Below are 17,513 nucleotides of genomic sequence, written 5' to 3' on the forward strand. Positions count from 1 at the left end.
CCCGTGCACTGAACGGTCCAATACACAGAAAAGGGCGGGATATCACCCCCACATGAGGTGCACAGGAAAGGGTGGAGACCGCATAATGAGTCATGAGTCCCGACCCTTTCATAGAGCATTACTAAACATTGCACTTTCACCCGAGTTTGTGTCCTCAACGGTTTGATCAATCTCTCAATCTAATGGCTAAAGTCCCATAGAGCACAAGTCATAGAGAACACACGCTACGTAAACTCACTCTTCCCTTATTTTGCTTTGCATAGTTCTCAGGTTTGGTTGATGGAGCAAGTTTGTTTTGTATAATTTGTTTTAGTGTTGTCTTCAATTTTTCTGTTCGTGTCTCTCAAATCTTGTATATTATTTCTTTTTACTGTTTGAATAAAAGTTTCCCATGTGGAACCCAGAAAATAATAATCACAACAATCACCATTTCTATCAGACAGTCGATGCTATTATACATGGATAGCATGGGTTCTCACATAGCAAAAAAAAAAAAATCACAGCAACAAAAGATACTACATAAAAACATATACTTCAAAGACAACAAGAAAATAAAAAAAGACCCCTAACCATTTTTCCTTGCAATGAACTGTAAATACAACAGGCTGTTCCGTTAAAAAAACCGGAATCCAGCTCCAGTCTGTCAACGAGTCCAGTTGAGAGCTACAACACCTACCAAACTCGTATGGCTCTGTACAGACCAACCAGAAAAGCGCCTGCAAAATCGGTAAACCACACCCCAAAAAAGGGAGAAAAGAAAAAGAAAAAGAAGGGCCTATAGAATTAGGAAACTAAAGCCACTTTCCTCTAAAAGTGCACACCATTCCCATTGCTATAAACGGCTACTACTGGCCCATCAGCAGCTCTATTTCCATTTCCATATTTGCGATGTTTCAAAGCTGAGGTCCCATTGCTCATTGCGCTTGCCTGCGTTAAACCTCTCTTCAAGACAGCATCCAGCTGCCCGCTTGCAGCTGCTAGAAGTCCTGTTGTTAAAATATGCAATCTGTAAGTTAGCATCAAAATTTGTCACAACTTGGCATGGCATCACATTTTAAATTGGGATAGTTCTGGCATTCCAGAAACGTAAGACAAAATCAAGTGACCAACAAGCACTAGATGGATCATGTCAAATAAATGCCTATAACTAGCGAAGGAGGGTGAAAAAAAAAATTCAAGTAAACCAACAAGGACACTAATACTTGTTCAGGGGACAACATTCTGCCCTTGTATAATCAGTAGTATCTATAATTTTCTCCATGATTTACTTAAATCCTATGTATGAGCACTCAAGTAAAATGCCACAAGTAGAATTTACCAGGAAGTAAAATGTCACAAGTAAAACTTGTTAGGCTTAACTTGTGGATTGGTATTTTCATGAGCAGAGCTGTAAATTTCCTAGGTCGTGAGGGTGCAACTTGGTCCAATTAATATCGCCAATTCACCATGTAAAGTTCTAAGTTATAGTATCAGTAATCAACTCACCATATATAACAAAAATACATTACTTGGTCTACTACAGTATTCGGTAATAGTTAGAACCAAAAACCAAAAAATACTATATTGTGCAAAGTTACACATGATTGTCTGTCATCATCATCCCAGCATTCTCTTCCGCATCATCCTACACAATTGCCAACGACCTTCACCCCAAATATCATCTTCACTTCCCTAACTAAATTTGTGTTTTTCTTCCACAATGTGAGAAAAGCAACCCAAACGTGGGACTTGCTTCCATCTCTCCCCTCCACCCCCCAAGTTAAACAAGAATCCATTGAATTTGAAACAAGAAGCACACACAAACTCACAAATCCATTATTACACAACCATACTCAAAAAGATTCACCAAGAGTCTCTTCCTAGTTGAATAAACCCAAAGCTCGTGAATTCTTGGGGTTTAATTACCTCTAAAACCCAAAACAATCTTTTGATTGTTCGACATAAAAGAGTGAAAGAGAAGTTCTATTTTGCAATGAATCGGAATACACTTGCAAGGGTGTGAGTACAAAAGAATGGAAGAGCAAACAGCAACTTTTGGTTTGAGGTGTGAGATGATTGATGAAGTCCACTGGAAAATGTAATTTAAAGGCCATTTCAGCCAATGTGTCCTGTGATATACAAGATTGATCTGGACAATGTCAAAACACAGGGCTGCTCTGACCAAGTCCTCTCATGACTAGACTCCATATCACCACTCTTTATGTATCATGACTTGATATCATCTTCACAGCCTCCAATCAAGAGTCAACTCAACCGAGTGAATTCGGTTTCCACCAGGAATTTTGAACCTTGATCAAGGCTGCTGGCATAACAGTCGAACTAACTCAACAACATATTAGAAGACACTTTGAAGTTATGATGTTTAGGATTGAACCTGGTTGCATCACAAGTGGACATTTTTAGGTCATTAACTATTAGATTGCAACCATCCATCTTTTTGTATTTGACTTCATGTATGCTAAACAACTTTTGACTTGGACATAAGCATGTATACAGAGTGTCGATAATTATCTAAAAGCGGTTATTTTATATAATATTTTATGAAAAAATATAGTTCCTGATACCAGCCAGTTTAATTGAGGGTGGTTATCAAGTAAGTAATTTGGTCCTATGGAACATGACAGGTTAATTGAGGGCGGGAATGAGATTGCTTATAGGCTTAAGTTCATCAGCCTCTAAAAATTATAATTCTTATATTTTAGCAACTGTTATGAATTGAAATCCACCTTTATTCCAATTAGAGGAGTTTATATTGATTGCATACCAAAACTTATTATGTGCTTTGCTAGGTAAAGTATATGAAGAAAAAGCCTATTTGACATTGTTCAATGAAACTTCCCAAAAATGATATTGGTAAACAATTAACATAAGCACAAAAGAAGATAGGAAGATAATTATTACAGAATAAAAAGTACCATTAACAATATAATCTACAAATACTAATAAGAGAAAAACAATTATAACTCAACTATTATAACTTTCAGAGGGTTTACAATAATAAATGCAGCAACTATTATAACTTTACGAGGGTTTACAATAATATGCATTTATATGTAAATATGTAATGGTAGTCTAGAGTCTCTGCATCCTAAGGAACATTTGAAATTGCCGCTCTCACTGTCTGTACTGGTTGTTTTGTTCAAAATGGCACTCTGTATCCTAAGGAACATTTGAAATTGCTGCTCTCGCTGTCCGCACTGGTTAATTTGTTCAAAATGGTGAATGAGCCAGGGTTAAGGCATTTTGTGCCAAGATAAGGCTGGTTATTTGTGCTTTGTCTAGATGGCCTCGACTTGCACCACACTAAACCAGTAGCGAAATAAAAGAATCTCAATAGTTTTGTAACCTTTGTTGGCTGCTGCAAATTTTATCATAGCCTGTCTATTTTTCCTAATAATTATAATTAAGTTAAACTACAGTAGTTAACAAACCCAACCCAACAGTAAGATAATATGCAAGACCTTCAAAATATCAGATATAGAGGAAAAATATTGATGTGATCACTTTGACGAAATAAAGTATATACAAAATAACATATATGTCTCGTCAGAAGAATTTTGAGATGCCAGAGACAAATACCTAAGAAAAGAGGAGAAGGTTTCCCTGGCCTTGATTTGAACTCGGGGTGGAATTGAACACCAACAAAGTAAGGGTGCTTAGGCAGCTCAATAATCTGTAGAACCATTGTACCATTGCATACTCAGAACCATCAGGATGTACAAAATCATTGCAGCAAATAAAAAAGTTAAGAGAGCTACAATTCTCAACTGAAAACCTACCTCCATGCGTTGACCACTTTCATCTTTTCCAGTAAAAGAGAGACCAGCATTTTCAAGTTGTGCTACCATATCAGGATTCACCTACATAAGAAAATTATTTGTCAACCGAAAACGCCTACAAAAGAGACCATTGAATAACATATATGATAAAGTTTAGCAAACATCAGTTCCAAGGCAATATGCTTGTTAATGCCAAATACCTCGTATCTATGACGATGTCTCTCATCAATGAAGCTCCTATTTCCATATCTACAAAATCCAAATCATATTGGTTAGCCAAGATTGGGGATGTTTATCAGAATACCATAAATATTTTCCATACATATCTATAGACTACACACAATCAATTCATATGCATGATAATTGAAGTTACTTGGTCCTTGTCCATGATAATTCACAATACCATACATGAAATTCAAAAAGGGATAATTATTAGGCCAGTCATATCTTTTCATATCTTTCTAGGTACTGATAGGTTTGTGAATGTATGCATTTGAAGGGTAAAGTTAATTCCACGACAATTCATGATACAACCAACTGAATTCTTTCAGCGCAATATGTATAAATGCGTATCTGTATGTATTATGTAAATGGAGTCAAAAGTGCTCACAGTTTTGCAGATTTACAGTCTTTAACCTGAAAAAATGTTCTCCTTGATCCAAGCCTCATGGTGCCTCCCATTTGAGTTTTTGAACCCTGCAAGCATATGGTACAGTGATCAGATTATCATTACGAGGAAAAAATCAGACATAACTGGAACTGCCCTCCTGAATTCAAGTGTGAAGAATACCAGACCTCTGGCATAAATACAACACAAGGATTCCGAGTGTTAGGATCAAATTCAGTGCTGTTTGCATCTTGCATTCCAAGAACAGATCGAGCAAACTCAATGACGGCAATTTGCATTCCTAGGCATATTCCAAGGAATGGAATCCTGTTTTCACGGGCATACTTTGCAGCAACAATTTTTCCTTGCACCCCTCTGTCACCAAACCCTCCTGGAACAAGCACACCATCTGCATCCTAAAGATAAAGGCTTGTCAGGGGGCTAAAGTAAACTGCTAGAAAAGCAATTTCACTAAGCTAATTTAAGGCTGTTAAACCCTAAGGTACACGAACCTTTAGTAAATTCCATGCAGCATTATAAGCATCAGGATTCTGCATACAGAAAATTTTTGTTAAGTCATGATGTGAGATAAATGAATACTAAGACTGAGAACTTAAAACTGATTATTTAACCTCTTTTGCAGTTTCATCTTCAAGGTCACTGGCAGGAACCCAATTTACAGAAAGTTTCCTTTGGCAAGAAACAGAAGCATGCAAAAGAGCCTGCAAAGAGAGAACTTTATAAGATTAGCTAGCAGCAGGAAAAACTTGTATCTGCTCTAAAACACACTATACATGCAAATACTGAAGCCCATGTAGACATCCACCCACACTCCCTCTAATACAAGGACCTACTGAGTTACCCATGCATCTATTTGATGCGCCATCACATGGCCGTCATGTAACTCCTTGGTATTCTTGCATTAGATTCACATGGGATACTGGGGAACATATAACCTCCACAGTCCTCTGAATTTGAGTGTTAGAGATTTCTAAGGCTTGAATCATAACAAATATGTAGTCTAGTAAATAATATATAAATTAGGGTAAATTACGTAGTGAAAATTACAGACATCCCAGAAGTTTTGGATCATTACAGGTATCCCCTTCTAGTTTACATGTTTGCAATAAACCGACCCCTAATGTCAGTCTCACTAATAGTCAGAGATGGTCAACACTTTTGTGGTGAATTTTTGAGCTTCATATGACCAATATATGCCCTTCAAAGGACTGTGAAGACATTTTTGTCCAATCCTTGTGCGAAAATACAAGCATACACCAACTCAAGAAAATGAGATTGATAAATTGCCCCAAGTTTGACATTATGTATAATATATATATATATATATATATATATATATATATGTTTGTGGTTTGTATAAACTCATTGCATATACTCTGTTCAAGGAGGTTGAAGGCTCTCTATCTCATCTCCCTCACTTACATTATGGCTTCAAGAAGTGTAAGAATCAAACTCTACCATCCATCTCCACATTAGAAGAACCCTCTTAAAGTCTTAGATGTTGTCAAACCATCAACTTTTAGCATCAAAGTGGGTTTGAAGGCATGTTTATGCTTTTGGGAAGTTCATTTAGGACTCATAAATCCATTTATTGGTGGCTGTAGTACAGTGAAAGTTGTATAGTTTTGAAATTTGTAAAATTGCAAGTGTGTTAGGGGGGTTTGGGGATCGTAATAAAAAAATGAAAAATCAAATACTGGGGATGTGAACGGTACCCAGTAACATTACTTGATGACTGGCTGTGCTTCATTTGCGTGCTAGGGAAGACTGCTTGAAAATGGAGGGGCTAAGGCTTGGAAAGTGGGATTTTAAGGGTATAAAGGAGGATAGTTCAGCTTTGGTTGTGGGGGTTTTAAAGATCAGAAGTGCAGAAAAGGAAGTAACTAGGAATCACTCCTATGATCAGTTAGGCATCACACCTAGGGTTTGCATTGCATATAATCCACAAAAAGCATAATTGCGGAAGAGATCTCTAAAGCTCGTTCTCTATTGAATGGAAAGATTTTAGATAAGCTATATGAAGCCCTCTAAGCAACCTAACTCTTATAATTTCAACTCCATATTCAGAGAAACTAAGATACTTTGACTAGTAAAACAATATAAATATCCACATTCCTGAAGTAATTATCATCCTGCAATGGAAGCTGCAGCAAAAATGGCTTTAGACCAATTGAGTCACACCAAGCAAGCTCAAAAGGGCATAAATTTTGCTATTCCCTCCTAAATTACAAGGCTGGGTCAATCAAAAAATAATGACATGTTGTCTACCATAAGACATTCAAGTTTCCAAAGATGCAAAAGATAGATGGTGTATAATATAGCAATTCCATAACTAAAAAGAATAATGCAAGAAACTAAAAATTTGTTGCAGTCAGAAACTACACAGCATAAAAGATCACGAGTTCCATTATATCAATGCACAAATAGCTAGGTTCACCTTCAGTACAGAGAGGTAAGAATCTGAAAGGCCTGTATATTTTCCGACCATGGCAATTCTGACCTGCAATTTAAATGACGTCAATTTCAATAACACTACCAGCAAATGGTAAACAAAAAGTAACTTTAAATTCAAAAAAAAACTTGGACGTACAGGCTCATGCAACTTGTCACAGAGTGCAGCCCTTGCTGTCCATTCCCCCAAAGCAGGTTCCCCAGTAACACTGCTTTAAATAAAATTAGCGTTGTCACTATGCTAGCAAAAGAACCAAAAAGTAAATTGAAAAAATTAACAGTGAAAATAAATCCAGATAAACACAACAGAACAAATGAGAATTGAGCTCATTAGACAAACCCTTTAAGGTTCAGCACTTTCAAGATAGCTTCATGTGCCTTCTGATCCTATTTGAGAAGAAAAACAAGTATTTAAGTTCTTATTGCAAGAAAAAGAAATCAGGGATGGGAATAACCTTCAAATTTGTCATAGAATTACTTACTCTTAAAAGCAAAGGAACATGCCAGATGTTGGGCACATCATAGAGGGTGATAATGCTTTCAACCTGGAAAAAATGTGGTTTAAGAAAGGAGAGACTTACAAACCAGATAAGATACATGCAAAAAATATGCCTCAAAAAATTATTCTTCTAACCACAATACCGGAACATGGCAAAATTGAGAGAGTTTTGTCATCACGTTTTCATCAAGTTCCTGAAAATGTATTGAAATTTAGAAGCTGAAGTCAACCATTTCAAACAAACAAACAAATACGCTAGCCCAAGTGCGCGCACACGTAGAGAGGCACAAGAGTGATGTGTGCAGTGTGCAAGCATGCATGTATGTTATTGTATCTATACAAGCGTGTGCGTGTGCGTGTGCGTGTGCGGGTGCGTGTGAGAGAGAGAGAGAGAGAGAGACCATTGTGCTACGGCAAGCTAAAATATTTGGCATCAATCCCAGGCTTCTTAGTCCCCTAACGCTGTGCTGGGTTGGCTTTGTTTTCTGAACACAGTAAGCAAAGGTACGACACTCATCAGACTTAACAATGTAATTCCCCTTTTCAGTGAAGAAAGGCATAAAGAAGCCTATGCATCTGTGCATATAAGATGCATCAGCGTGTAAGGTATTCGTATTAAGAACCCACCTGTTCACCAACAACATTCAAAACAGGAACAAGGCTGACATGTATCAAGCAAAAGTTTCCAGCACCTATAAAGTAGGGTATTGATGAAAAGAAATTAATACTCTTAAGCTCTAAAACTAAGTTGATTCTTAATAGTTGAAAAGTTGATTTACAAATGTGTAATAAGTTGAATGTGCATCAACTTACCTACACGGTATGAGAACTGTCCAAGAGCCTCAATAAATGGCATTGATTCAATGTCCCCTACAACAACAACAAAAAAAAAAAAAAAAAAAAAGGTTCTTTTTTTACCAGCTAAAACAGGGTAACTACTCATTGAACCACACATCAAAATTTGTGTCAATTTACCTATGGTACCACCCAACTCGATGACACAAACATCAGCAGGACCTTCTTTTCCATCCACTGGTATCACTGCTACACGTTCAATCCACTCTTGGATGGCATCTGTGATGTGAGGGACAACCTGACCAAAGGAAATAGGAAATGAAAACTGGAAACATATAGATGGGAAGCTTTTCTAAGAGATCGTATAATTCAATAGATACAGTTCAGCGGCAGGGAAATACCTGGACTGTTTTTCCCAGATAATCACCCTTTCTCTCCTTGTTAATTACAGACTATCATACAAGAAAATTAAGCAATCAAATCAGTAAGTTAGGAATCAGCCATATTATCTTAAGAATCTCAAGCAGCAAGCACATAAGGAGGCTTTCAATTTAACCCACTTGCCTGGTAAATCTTTCCGGTGGTGATATTATTATCACTTGTTAACTTGATATCTAGGAACCGCTCATAGTTTCCAAGGTCGAGGTCCACCTTCAAATATAAAAATTAATAAGTTTTTTGGTTTGAATTACATAAAAAATTCCAGTAACCCTCCACTAGAGGCAAAAATGCAAGTTTGCTTTCAGATGCATGACAACGTAAACAACTAGCAGGAACGATTGCAAATAGAAAGTGTATGATGATAAAGTACCATCTCCTTCCAATTAGTCAACTTTGTTCAGTTTTGGGCAGTTTCAGATTAACCAACAACTTTTAAACATGTTAACTCTTTAAATTTGTTTTTTTCCCCTAAAAAAATGTTCAAAGTTTTAAAATAATTATATATTAAGAATAAATCGAATAAAGTAATTAATCTTCATCGCTTTCATCGTCAGTGGATAATCTGAAAACATCAGACACAATACCAGATACTTATGTTCAAATGGAAAAACTAAAATGAATGCCTCCTGCAATGGAATTGAAAAGTCGAATTCGCCACACATTCCTAATCAAAACTCAAAGTTCCGACCCTCCAACAACAGCAAGAAGCAGAACCTCTTAACCCCCTTGAATAGAAGAAATAAAAACAGAAATATACCGAACAGCTGCAGAATTGAAATGAAGAAGTTTCTTTTACCTCTCCGCCATCATCTAAAACAAAAACTTCTCCATGCTCAAAAGGGGACATGGTTCCAGCATCAGTGTTCAAGTAAGGATCTGAATGAAAGGTAAAAATATAAAAGAAATACAACTTCAGAAAAAATCATATGATTATGCTTTTAAGAGAAAAAAGATATAGTGAGCGATGAATAATTACATCCCCTCAAATTGGCTCCATGATTTGAAGAAAAAAGAACAAGAAGCACTACTAATAAGACAGTACTTAAACAGTAGTGCTGATTAGAAAATTTTAAGTCCAATATTGGATAAAAAGAAGAAAACTTTCATTGGAGCTTTAACAAGCTCTCAGAGGCCAATTTTTAGTTTACAGTATTGAAATATTGAAACAAATCCCAGACTCAAAATCAAATAGTGCACTAAATGACATATTTCTTTTGAACATTTTACATTTCAAGGGTACAAAAAATAAGAGTTCCCTCTAAAAATCAGCATATCATTCACAAATTCAAATTTGCATACAAGAAAGTAATGGAATCAAAGTATACTTTGCTCCATCTTAAGAGAACCCTTCTCAAACTGTATTACATACAGATAAAATACTCTAATATAGAAGGGAGAAAAAAACCCAGATGCCCCAGGACCTATAAACCAAGAAATAACAAAAAGATTGTATTTTTCTTCACTCATATTATGAAAAAAAAAAAAATTAAATCAAAACCCACATTCTAAAGTATCATGACTCTGATCAATCGTGACATAAGGAAAAAATATATATAGAAATAGTGACCGGTTTTTTATGCAATTTAAAGACCATTTTTAGTATTAAAAATTCAAACAGAAACAAATTTTATAAGAAAAAAAACACACCCAGAGAATTTGAAGGGGCTAAATCAGGCAAAAATTTAAAAAAAAATAAAAATAAGAAAGAGGCAATTTTTAGCTCATTGTGATTACGATCTTGGTGTTGTGGTTAAGCAGATATACATAGAGATATAGATAGAGAGAGAAGGAGAAGAAGGAAAACAGACCAATCTTAATGGAAGTAACGCGAAGTCCACAGGCCTTAAGAATAAGGCCAATACTACTAGCAGTGACTCCTTTGCCGAGACCGCTAACTACTCCTCCTGTAACCAAAACGTACTTCATATTATCCCTTTTCGTTTCCTCTTTACCTCTCTTTCTCTTCCTTTGTAGAAGAAGAAGACCCTTTTCGTCCCCTGTTCCTGCCGATGATAAAACCCACATCACAACTCACAAGGTCTCTATATATATATACACACACACACATATACACATACAAACAAATATATGATTTATAACGCCAACCCACTTTCTCTCTCTACAAATACACATAGATACAGAGCGTGGACTGTGGAGCAACGCATTTTTAGAATGAACGAACTAAAAGAAAGAGAGAGGAGAGAATACCTTGTACCCTTTTTCAGCTACGCCTATATTTGCAGAGTCGTTTACTGATTATTCACTCCTGATAAGTAGATAACTAATGTCTCTGATTCTATGTACCTTATCGATTGATGGATAGATGAATAGAAATGGAGAGACAGAGAGAGAGATGGGCGAGAGGGAATTGAAAATGGAGGAATGAAAATGCAATGTGAAAGTGTTGTGGGGAAGGAATGAGAGAAAGAGTGGTGGTGGTTTGGGTTGAGGTTGGGAAGAGAAGGCTATGGCGGCTTTGTGTATATATACACACTATCGCCTATGTGTGTGTGTTATATATAAGCGTATAAAAAATCCTAACCCCTCAAAAAACCCAAATGTGTTTTATACCTCAGCCCTGCCCTTGTTTTCTTTTTGTCTCGCGTCAATTGGATGAAAATGAAACTGTAAAGAAAATAAATATCAAGATGGAATGATGTAACAGATTTTTTTCCCTATTAAAATTTATATATTTCTTTTTCCTTCTTCAAGTAGTTTTATTTTCTACCAATTACTAATTTTATTTTATTAATAAAATTAAATCAATCAAGTAAATGTTAAATATATTGGGGTCATTATTTGATGTTCTTAGAAATATATATATATATAGAATCAATTTAGAATGTATAAGAAATTATAACATGAAATTGGTCAATTAAAAAATTGAATAAAGATTACATGTTAAATGTTCTTAACCATGTAATATCTTCTCAACAAAAAGGCGTAACACTATTTAATGCAATATATAACACATTTATTTTGAGAGTACAATAATCATACAATACATTACAGCATGTTGCAACAATGTAACAACTTTATTTTGAGAATGTTAACATATTTGCATTGATGTTGCATTCTTAATATATGGTGTCGTAGTCTCGATATAATAGTGTTATATTCTCTATGCAAACGCGGAGCAAAATCCAATGCAATATTATGTTATATTCTTGATGTAATAGTGTTACATTCTCCGTACAATTGTGGGACAATATATAATTAATTTAATGTCAACATTGTTAGGACTCAACTCATTTATTCTTGTGCTCAACTCAAGTCTCACTCCGAGCATCGAAGCTAACTCGTGCTTAACCCAATTTATTTGCCCAATTAATGAGCTTGTTAAACATATTATCTTACTTTTAATACTATAATTTCTTAATATTTTATATTCCATTACTTTCATGGAGGAAATTTGTACATGAAAAAATTAATAGTAATAATAAGACACGTGTTCAAGAGTCAAATCTTGATGAGTTATAGAAGTTGCACATTACCTGTTATACGAATTGCGTGTTTACAAGATTATACGAGTTAAATTCAAATCAAACTTACTTAAATTTATGTCCATTTATTGTTCTTGTTTTATCAAAACCCATATTTTGTAATTTTGTTTAAAATAAGACGGTGTATATTGTCAATAGCATTGTTAGAAAATAAAAACCACAAGTCTTGATACTTAAATTGAATTGTCTAGTCGTATCATTTCATACGAAGCGTGGTTTGCAAATGTATAAATTTTTGACCATAGGATTCGAATTCAATAACACGTTGTAACAATTAATATTGGTGGCCAAGATGGTATTCCCTATGCTCATTTTTATAGAGTGCTGAGTCATTGACATAGACATGGACATACATTTCATCGTATGTAACTAATTATTCATAGGTACAAGATTTGTTCTCCATTAGCAAGAAGGATGGATGTGGCTTGAATCAAAGTGAAGTGACTGGGACAAACACAAATCCCTTCATGAGTTCTACCCACCCAACAACCTGTTAACTTTCTAATGAGCATAATTGGGCCCACCCCTCTAATCAGTAATCATACCCTTGTAGCCCCCCCTCCATGTTACATTTCTGACCTAATGTGCCAAAACCTCCTCCAAGTTCTGACCACAAGCACCCTCTTTTTTTAATAAAAAAAAATAATAACAATAATTAATTAATTTTAGTAAAGATGCCAATAAAAAAGAATAAAAAATAATAGCCGACTTCATTTATATAGGATAAAAAACAAGACAGATTGACAATAAAGATGAAGAAGAAAGACGAGGAATCCATTTAAAAATGAAAACTAGTCATTTTGTGCTTATATTACACAATTCCTCTCCACACTAGCTTAAATATCATATAAATTGAGTAATATATATATATATATATATATATATATATATATATTTGTATTTCAAACCTTATTAAGATTTAAAGAGTCAATATTTGAAAGTACCTATTTTGTGTCAATCTTATTTTAGTCTTTTTCTCTCAACAACCATGCAAGTAAAGAAATGTGTCAAACTTTATTTTCTTTTTCTGTGGGTTAGTTTTTATTTATTTATTTTGAACTAAAATTAATATGATGTTTTGAGTTCAAACAATTTTATGTATATTTTTTGCATGCATATCCGAGAAACTAACATTAAGTAATTTTTTATCCAACTTTTTGTTGAGAGTCTTATTATTCATTGCGACAGAAAAGGAAATGAAAGTGGAAGTGAAAGGACGGAAATGGCTTTCTCACTTTTTTATTTTCTTTATTTTTTTATTTAAATTTATTTAACAATTAGTATTTTCAAAATTAATATAATGATAAAAATTTAATGATAAAACATGCATAGAGCATGAGTGCAGCAGCATAAGAGCGAAACCTGTTAATAAAGATTATGTGACTTAGATAAAAATTATGGCCTATTATTAGCTTTCATCATTTTTTCTCTTCATGGTTAATCAAACAGAGCGAGGGAAAGACCATTCCTTTCCCAACAATACCTTAATACCTTAATTCACTGTTTCTCTAATTCTTCATTCGTTCCAACTTTAATTTCTTTTATTAATGTTAGCTCAAATTTCAATTAAATAAAGTACTTTTCTAAATATTAAGGTCAATTTATATCTCACCATTGTATTATGTGTAAAATCATAACCTTATCTGTTCTATATTATATTGCAAATATTTATTAATCTAAAAAAATTCATGTAATTATTAGCTTTCTCCTATCTCAGACCATGCTATTTTTATTCTTCTTTTTCTTTTCTCAACTCTTCTATTCCATAAATACTGGTTAGGTAATTGTTCTCTATATATATATATATACACACACACACTTTCTGATGAAAAACTTCAATAATGCTCTTGGAAAGACCTAAAGTCTTGAATCCGCAGTATAATTTGAAAAGAGAGAAAATATCACAGGACCACGTGCCTTTATCAAATAATTATTCTTTCGAATTTAAATTTTCATGATTTTTCTATTATAATTATTGCTCCCTCAATTGTTCCATTCATAACATCAAGGATGTAATATGGTAGTATTTTAGCACCTTCAAAAATCGAAGATCAAGGTTCAAGTTTTACAGCCAAAGAAAAATATATATATATTCAATCTATGAATATACAGAAAGTACTTCAACTACCAATTATTTAAATTTTAGGATTAATTATACTGACCTCTTCTGAGATTTAGACAAATTACACATAATAAACTATTTGATATTTATTACTTTGACCCCTCCTAAATTTATTTGTTGAGTACCAAAAGGTGACTTCGAATGTGAAAACTTAGTAATACCCTTATATTATAATAATATATTATATTACAAATATTTATAAATCTAAAAAATTCAGGTGACCCTGATGAACACGACTGCTAGAAAGAAAATACTAAAAATGTCATCAAGCACACTCGTCCAGTGTAACTTATAATTGTAATAAATTTAAAAAATGAAAAAAAAAAAAAAAAAAAAAAAAAAAAACAATCATGCAAGGCACACCACAGTCAAAATGAAAGTAGTCCATGGAATTTTGCAATTATCCAAAGTATGAGCTCTTGACTAAAGTGATTTTGTAGTGATAAGAAAATGGGACCCTCTAGAACCGTTGAGCATAAACAAGGAAAAAGTATCTGTGTCACTGCTTCTGTCTGTCTCTCTCTCTCTGTCATATATATATATATATATATAGAACACGTATATATAAAATTACAGTAATTATGTTGACATTAAGACATAAACATGTATATCTATATATAGAACACGTATATATAAAATTACAGTAATTATGTTGACGTTAAGACATAAGCATATATATATATATATATGTAAAACTCTTCTCGACTTATAATTTATTTTAATAAATATTTTCGTCTAATTTTTTATCAAAAAGTTTTTCTCGACTTGTCATTTTCAATAAATCCTTCTTGTCTAATTTTTTGTCAAATAACCCTTCTCAACCATATTTAGACCAAAATATCTTTTTATTTAAATCTTAATTTTTCTAAACTTCAAAAATTCGTATCTCATAAACCATACATCTAAATATTGCAAATATTATATGCACGGAAAACTTATAAGACAAGGATTCCAGAAATATAAAATTTGTTTAACAAAACTTTATAGCCAAAGAGAAATAGACAATCTAAAAATCTACTACAACAATCTTATTTTATTTTATTCTATATAAAATACTCATGTTATTTGCAAGAAAATTTTCAAGAATTATTCATTTTCACATGAAGCATAACATTTAAAAAAATTAGTCCTAGAGACCGAATATTCATTTTTTTTTTTTAAATGGTGAGTCTATAAAAGAATGAAAATATTTGACGTAAAATATGACATCTCATAAAATCGATCTTTATTGGAGTTAAATTTTTATATATTCGGCTCCATATGTTAATGAATAATTCTAAAAAAAAATTATATATTCGGCTCCATATGGAAATGAACAATTTTCAAAAAAATTTTACAAATATCTAGAGTATTTTATTTTTTAAAAACAAAATAAGATTGTTAGAGTAGATTTTTAGATTGACTATTTTTCTCCGATTATGAAGTTTTGTTGTATAAATCTTATATTTTTAGAATTCTTATTTCATAAGCTTTTTGTGTATATATTATTTATAATTTTTAAATGTATAGTTTGTGAGATATGAATTTTTTTAAGTTTGAGAGAATTAAGATTTAAATAAAAGGACATATTGGTTCAAATATTAACTCTTTTACCCTATCAAAGAATTGAGGGTTTTTTTTTAATAAAAAATTAAATAAAAGAGATTTATTGAAAAACAATGTTACAAGTCGAGAGACTTTACTGAAAAATGTTGCAAAAGTTAAAAAGAGTTTTGGGTATCATCTATAATTGCAAAACCTTTGTTTTTACTGTTTGTGATATTTGTACGTGCGTGTGCGTGTGCGTGTGCGTGAGCGCGCGCGTGTATATATATATATATATATATATACATATATATATAATAGTATAAAAATTAATGGGGTGATTGAAAATATTGTGGGTTAGTGGTTTGGATAGGCCATTAGGTGGATTTCTTGAAATAAAAGGATACTCTCTACTTTTTGGGTTGGGTGGTTTATGTTTTTTGACCATATATTGAACATGCATGCGCTTTCCTATTAGAACTTTCGGAAAGTAGGTGGAAGACTAAAACTTTATCTAATCCGTTTATAGGAATATCCCTTCCTTCCACACTTGGAGATTGATGATGCTACTAACACTCATGACTCACTGAGTCCACTCATATTATAAAGTGCGGTTTCACTTTCATTTCCTTTTCACTCACATTGAATAGATGCCCATTGGTTCATCATATTTCTTATCTTTTTTCTTCACCCCATTCCTTTGTTTCAATTGAACGAAGCATTGCAGTCAAAAGCAGCTTTTGATTGCGGAAAAGTCGTGAAATCAAAAGTAACTTCTAATTATAAGAGTTGGTTGAGAAATGCATGTCTCCGCTCCTTGTAACATGATTGTAATTGACTCAAAATTTATGAGGTACAAAAAATTCTTCCGTGGAACGTGGGCGGCGGCATCAAATACTCGAACATTGGATCCACATGGGATGTCAGAACAGTCTTGAAATTTAAATAACTTTTTATTATTTGACGTAACATGAACATGATTGAAATATAACGTGAACACATGCTTGTTATTTGCTCAAAATTTATGAAGTACAAAATTTTCTTCCGTGGAACGTGGGCAGCATCAAATACTCGAACATTAGTCACATATGGGATGTCAGAACTGTCTTGAAATTTAAATAATTTTTTATTGTTTGACGTAACATGAACATGATTGAAATATAACGTGAACACATGCTCGTTATTTACTCAAAATTTATGTAGTACAAAATTTTCTTCTGTGGAACGTGAGCAGCATCAAATACTCGAACATTGGTCACATGTGGATACTAGAACTATCTTGAAATTTAAATAATTTTTCATTATTTGACGTAACATAAACATGATTGAAATATAACGTGAACACATGTATAATACTTTCGAGACATGATAGTATATGATTTTTTGATATATTATAGGATAAATTTAGTGAAAAAAAAACCCATGTAAAAAAAAAATCCCTACATTTTTTAAATTGAGTAAAAAAATAATATTTTCTCAATTTAAATGCTAAAATACTTAAAATGCCCTTAAAATGTATAAAAGATTATTTAGTTATTTCCCTTGTTATTAAGAGTATTTTGTGTTTTTATTATATATATGTCGGAATTGATGATATGGGACAATTTATTAAAAATTTATATGTCCGTACTAAATGGCAGAGGTGTTTGTTGGAAAGTTTTTTTTTTTTTTTGCATTTTATTCTATATTATATTTTGATTTTTTGATATATCATTGCCAAATCTTTATATACATATATATTAAATTAGTGTGACTTTGAATGCACAAAAAA

The 17,513-nt window shown here is 33.1% G+C and overlaps 1 protein-coding gene across 3 annotated transcripts; it reads right to left on the reverse strand.

Annotated features, from left to right (window-relative positions):
* Positions 1–408: 408 nt before the first annotated feature.
* LOC132303108 (uncharacterized) lies at positions 409–11,118 on the reverse strand. Of its 3 annotated transcripts, none has more exons than XM_059800205.1 (22): positions 10,802–11,115; positions 10,402–10,590; positions 9,390–9,469; positions 8,717–8,803; positions 8,554–8,604; positions 8,333–8,450; positions 8,171–8,227; positions 7,985–8,049; positions 7,759–7,842; positions 7,501–7,551; positions 7,341–7,403; positions 7,199–7,245; positions 6,998–7,067; positions 6,845–6,907; positions 5,019–5,108; positions 4,899–4,937; positions 4,575–4,802; positions 4,390–4,475; positions 3,980–4,028; positions 3,780–3,860; positions 3,580–3,673; positions 409–986 (listed from the first exon to the last, which is right to left on the reverse strand). In XM_059800205.1, exons 2-22 carry the CDS (start codon positions 10,517–10,519, stop codon positions 808–810), a joined length of 1,800 nt encoding a protein of 599 aa, XP_059656188.1. In that variant the 5' UTR covers positions 10,520–10,590; positions 10,802–11,115; the 3' UTR covers positions 409–807. The 3 variants fall into 3 exon arrangements, with proteins under 3 accessions (XP_059656188.1, XP_059656180.1, XP_059656198.1); XM_059800197.1 differs by having other exon boundaries at positions 10,402–10,596; XM_059800215.1 differs by having other exon boundaries at positions 871–1,006; positions 10,402–10,596; positions 10,802–11,118.
* Between the last annotated feature and the right edge of the window lie 6,395 nt (positions 11,119–17,513).

This window comes from Cornus florida, unplaced genomic scaffold, assembly GCF_030987335.1.
Source record: "Cornus florida cultivar Cherokee Brave unplaced genomic scaffold, ASM3098733v1 CherokeeBrave_3.0.0_Hap2_Chr01, whole genome shotgun sequence".
NCBI classification, from domain to species: domain Eukaryota; kingdom Viridiplantae; phylum Streptophyta; class Magnoliopsida; order Cornales; family Cornaceae; genus Cornus; species Cornus florida.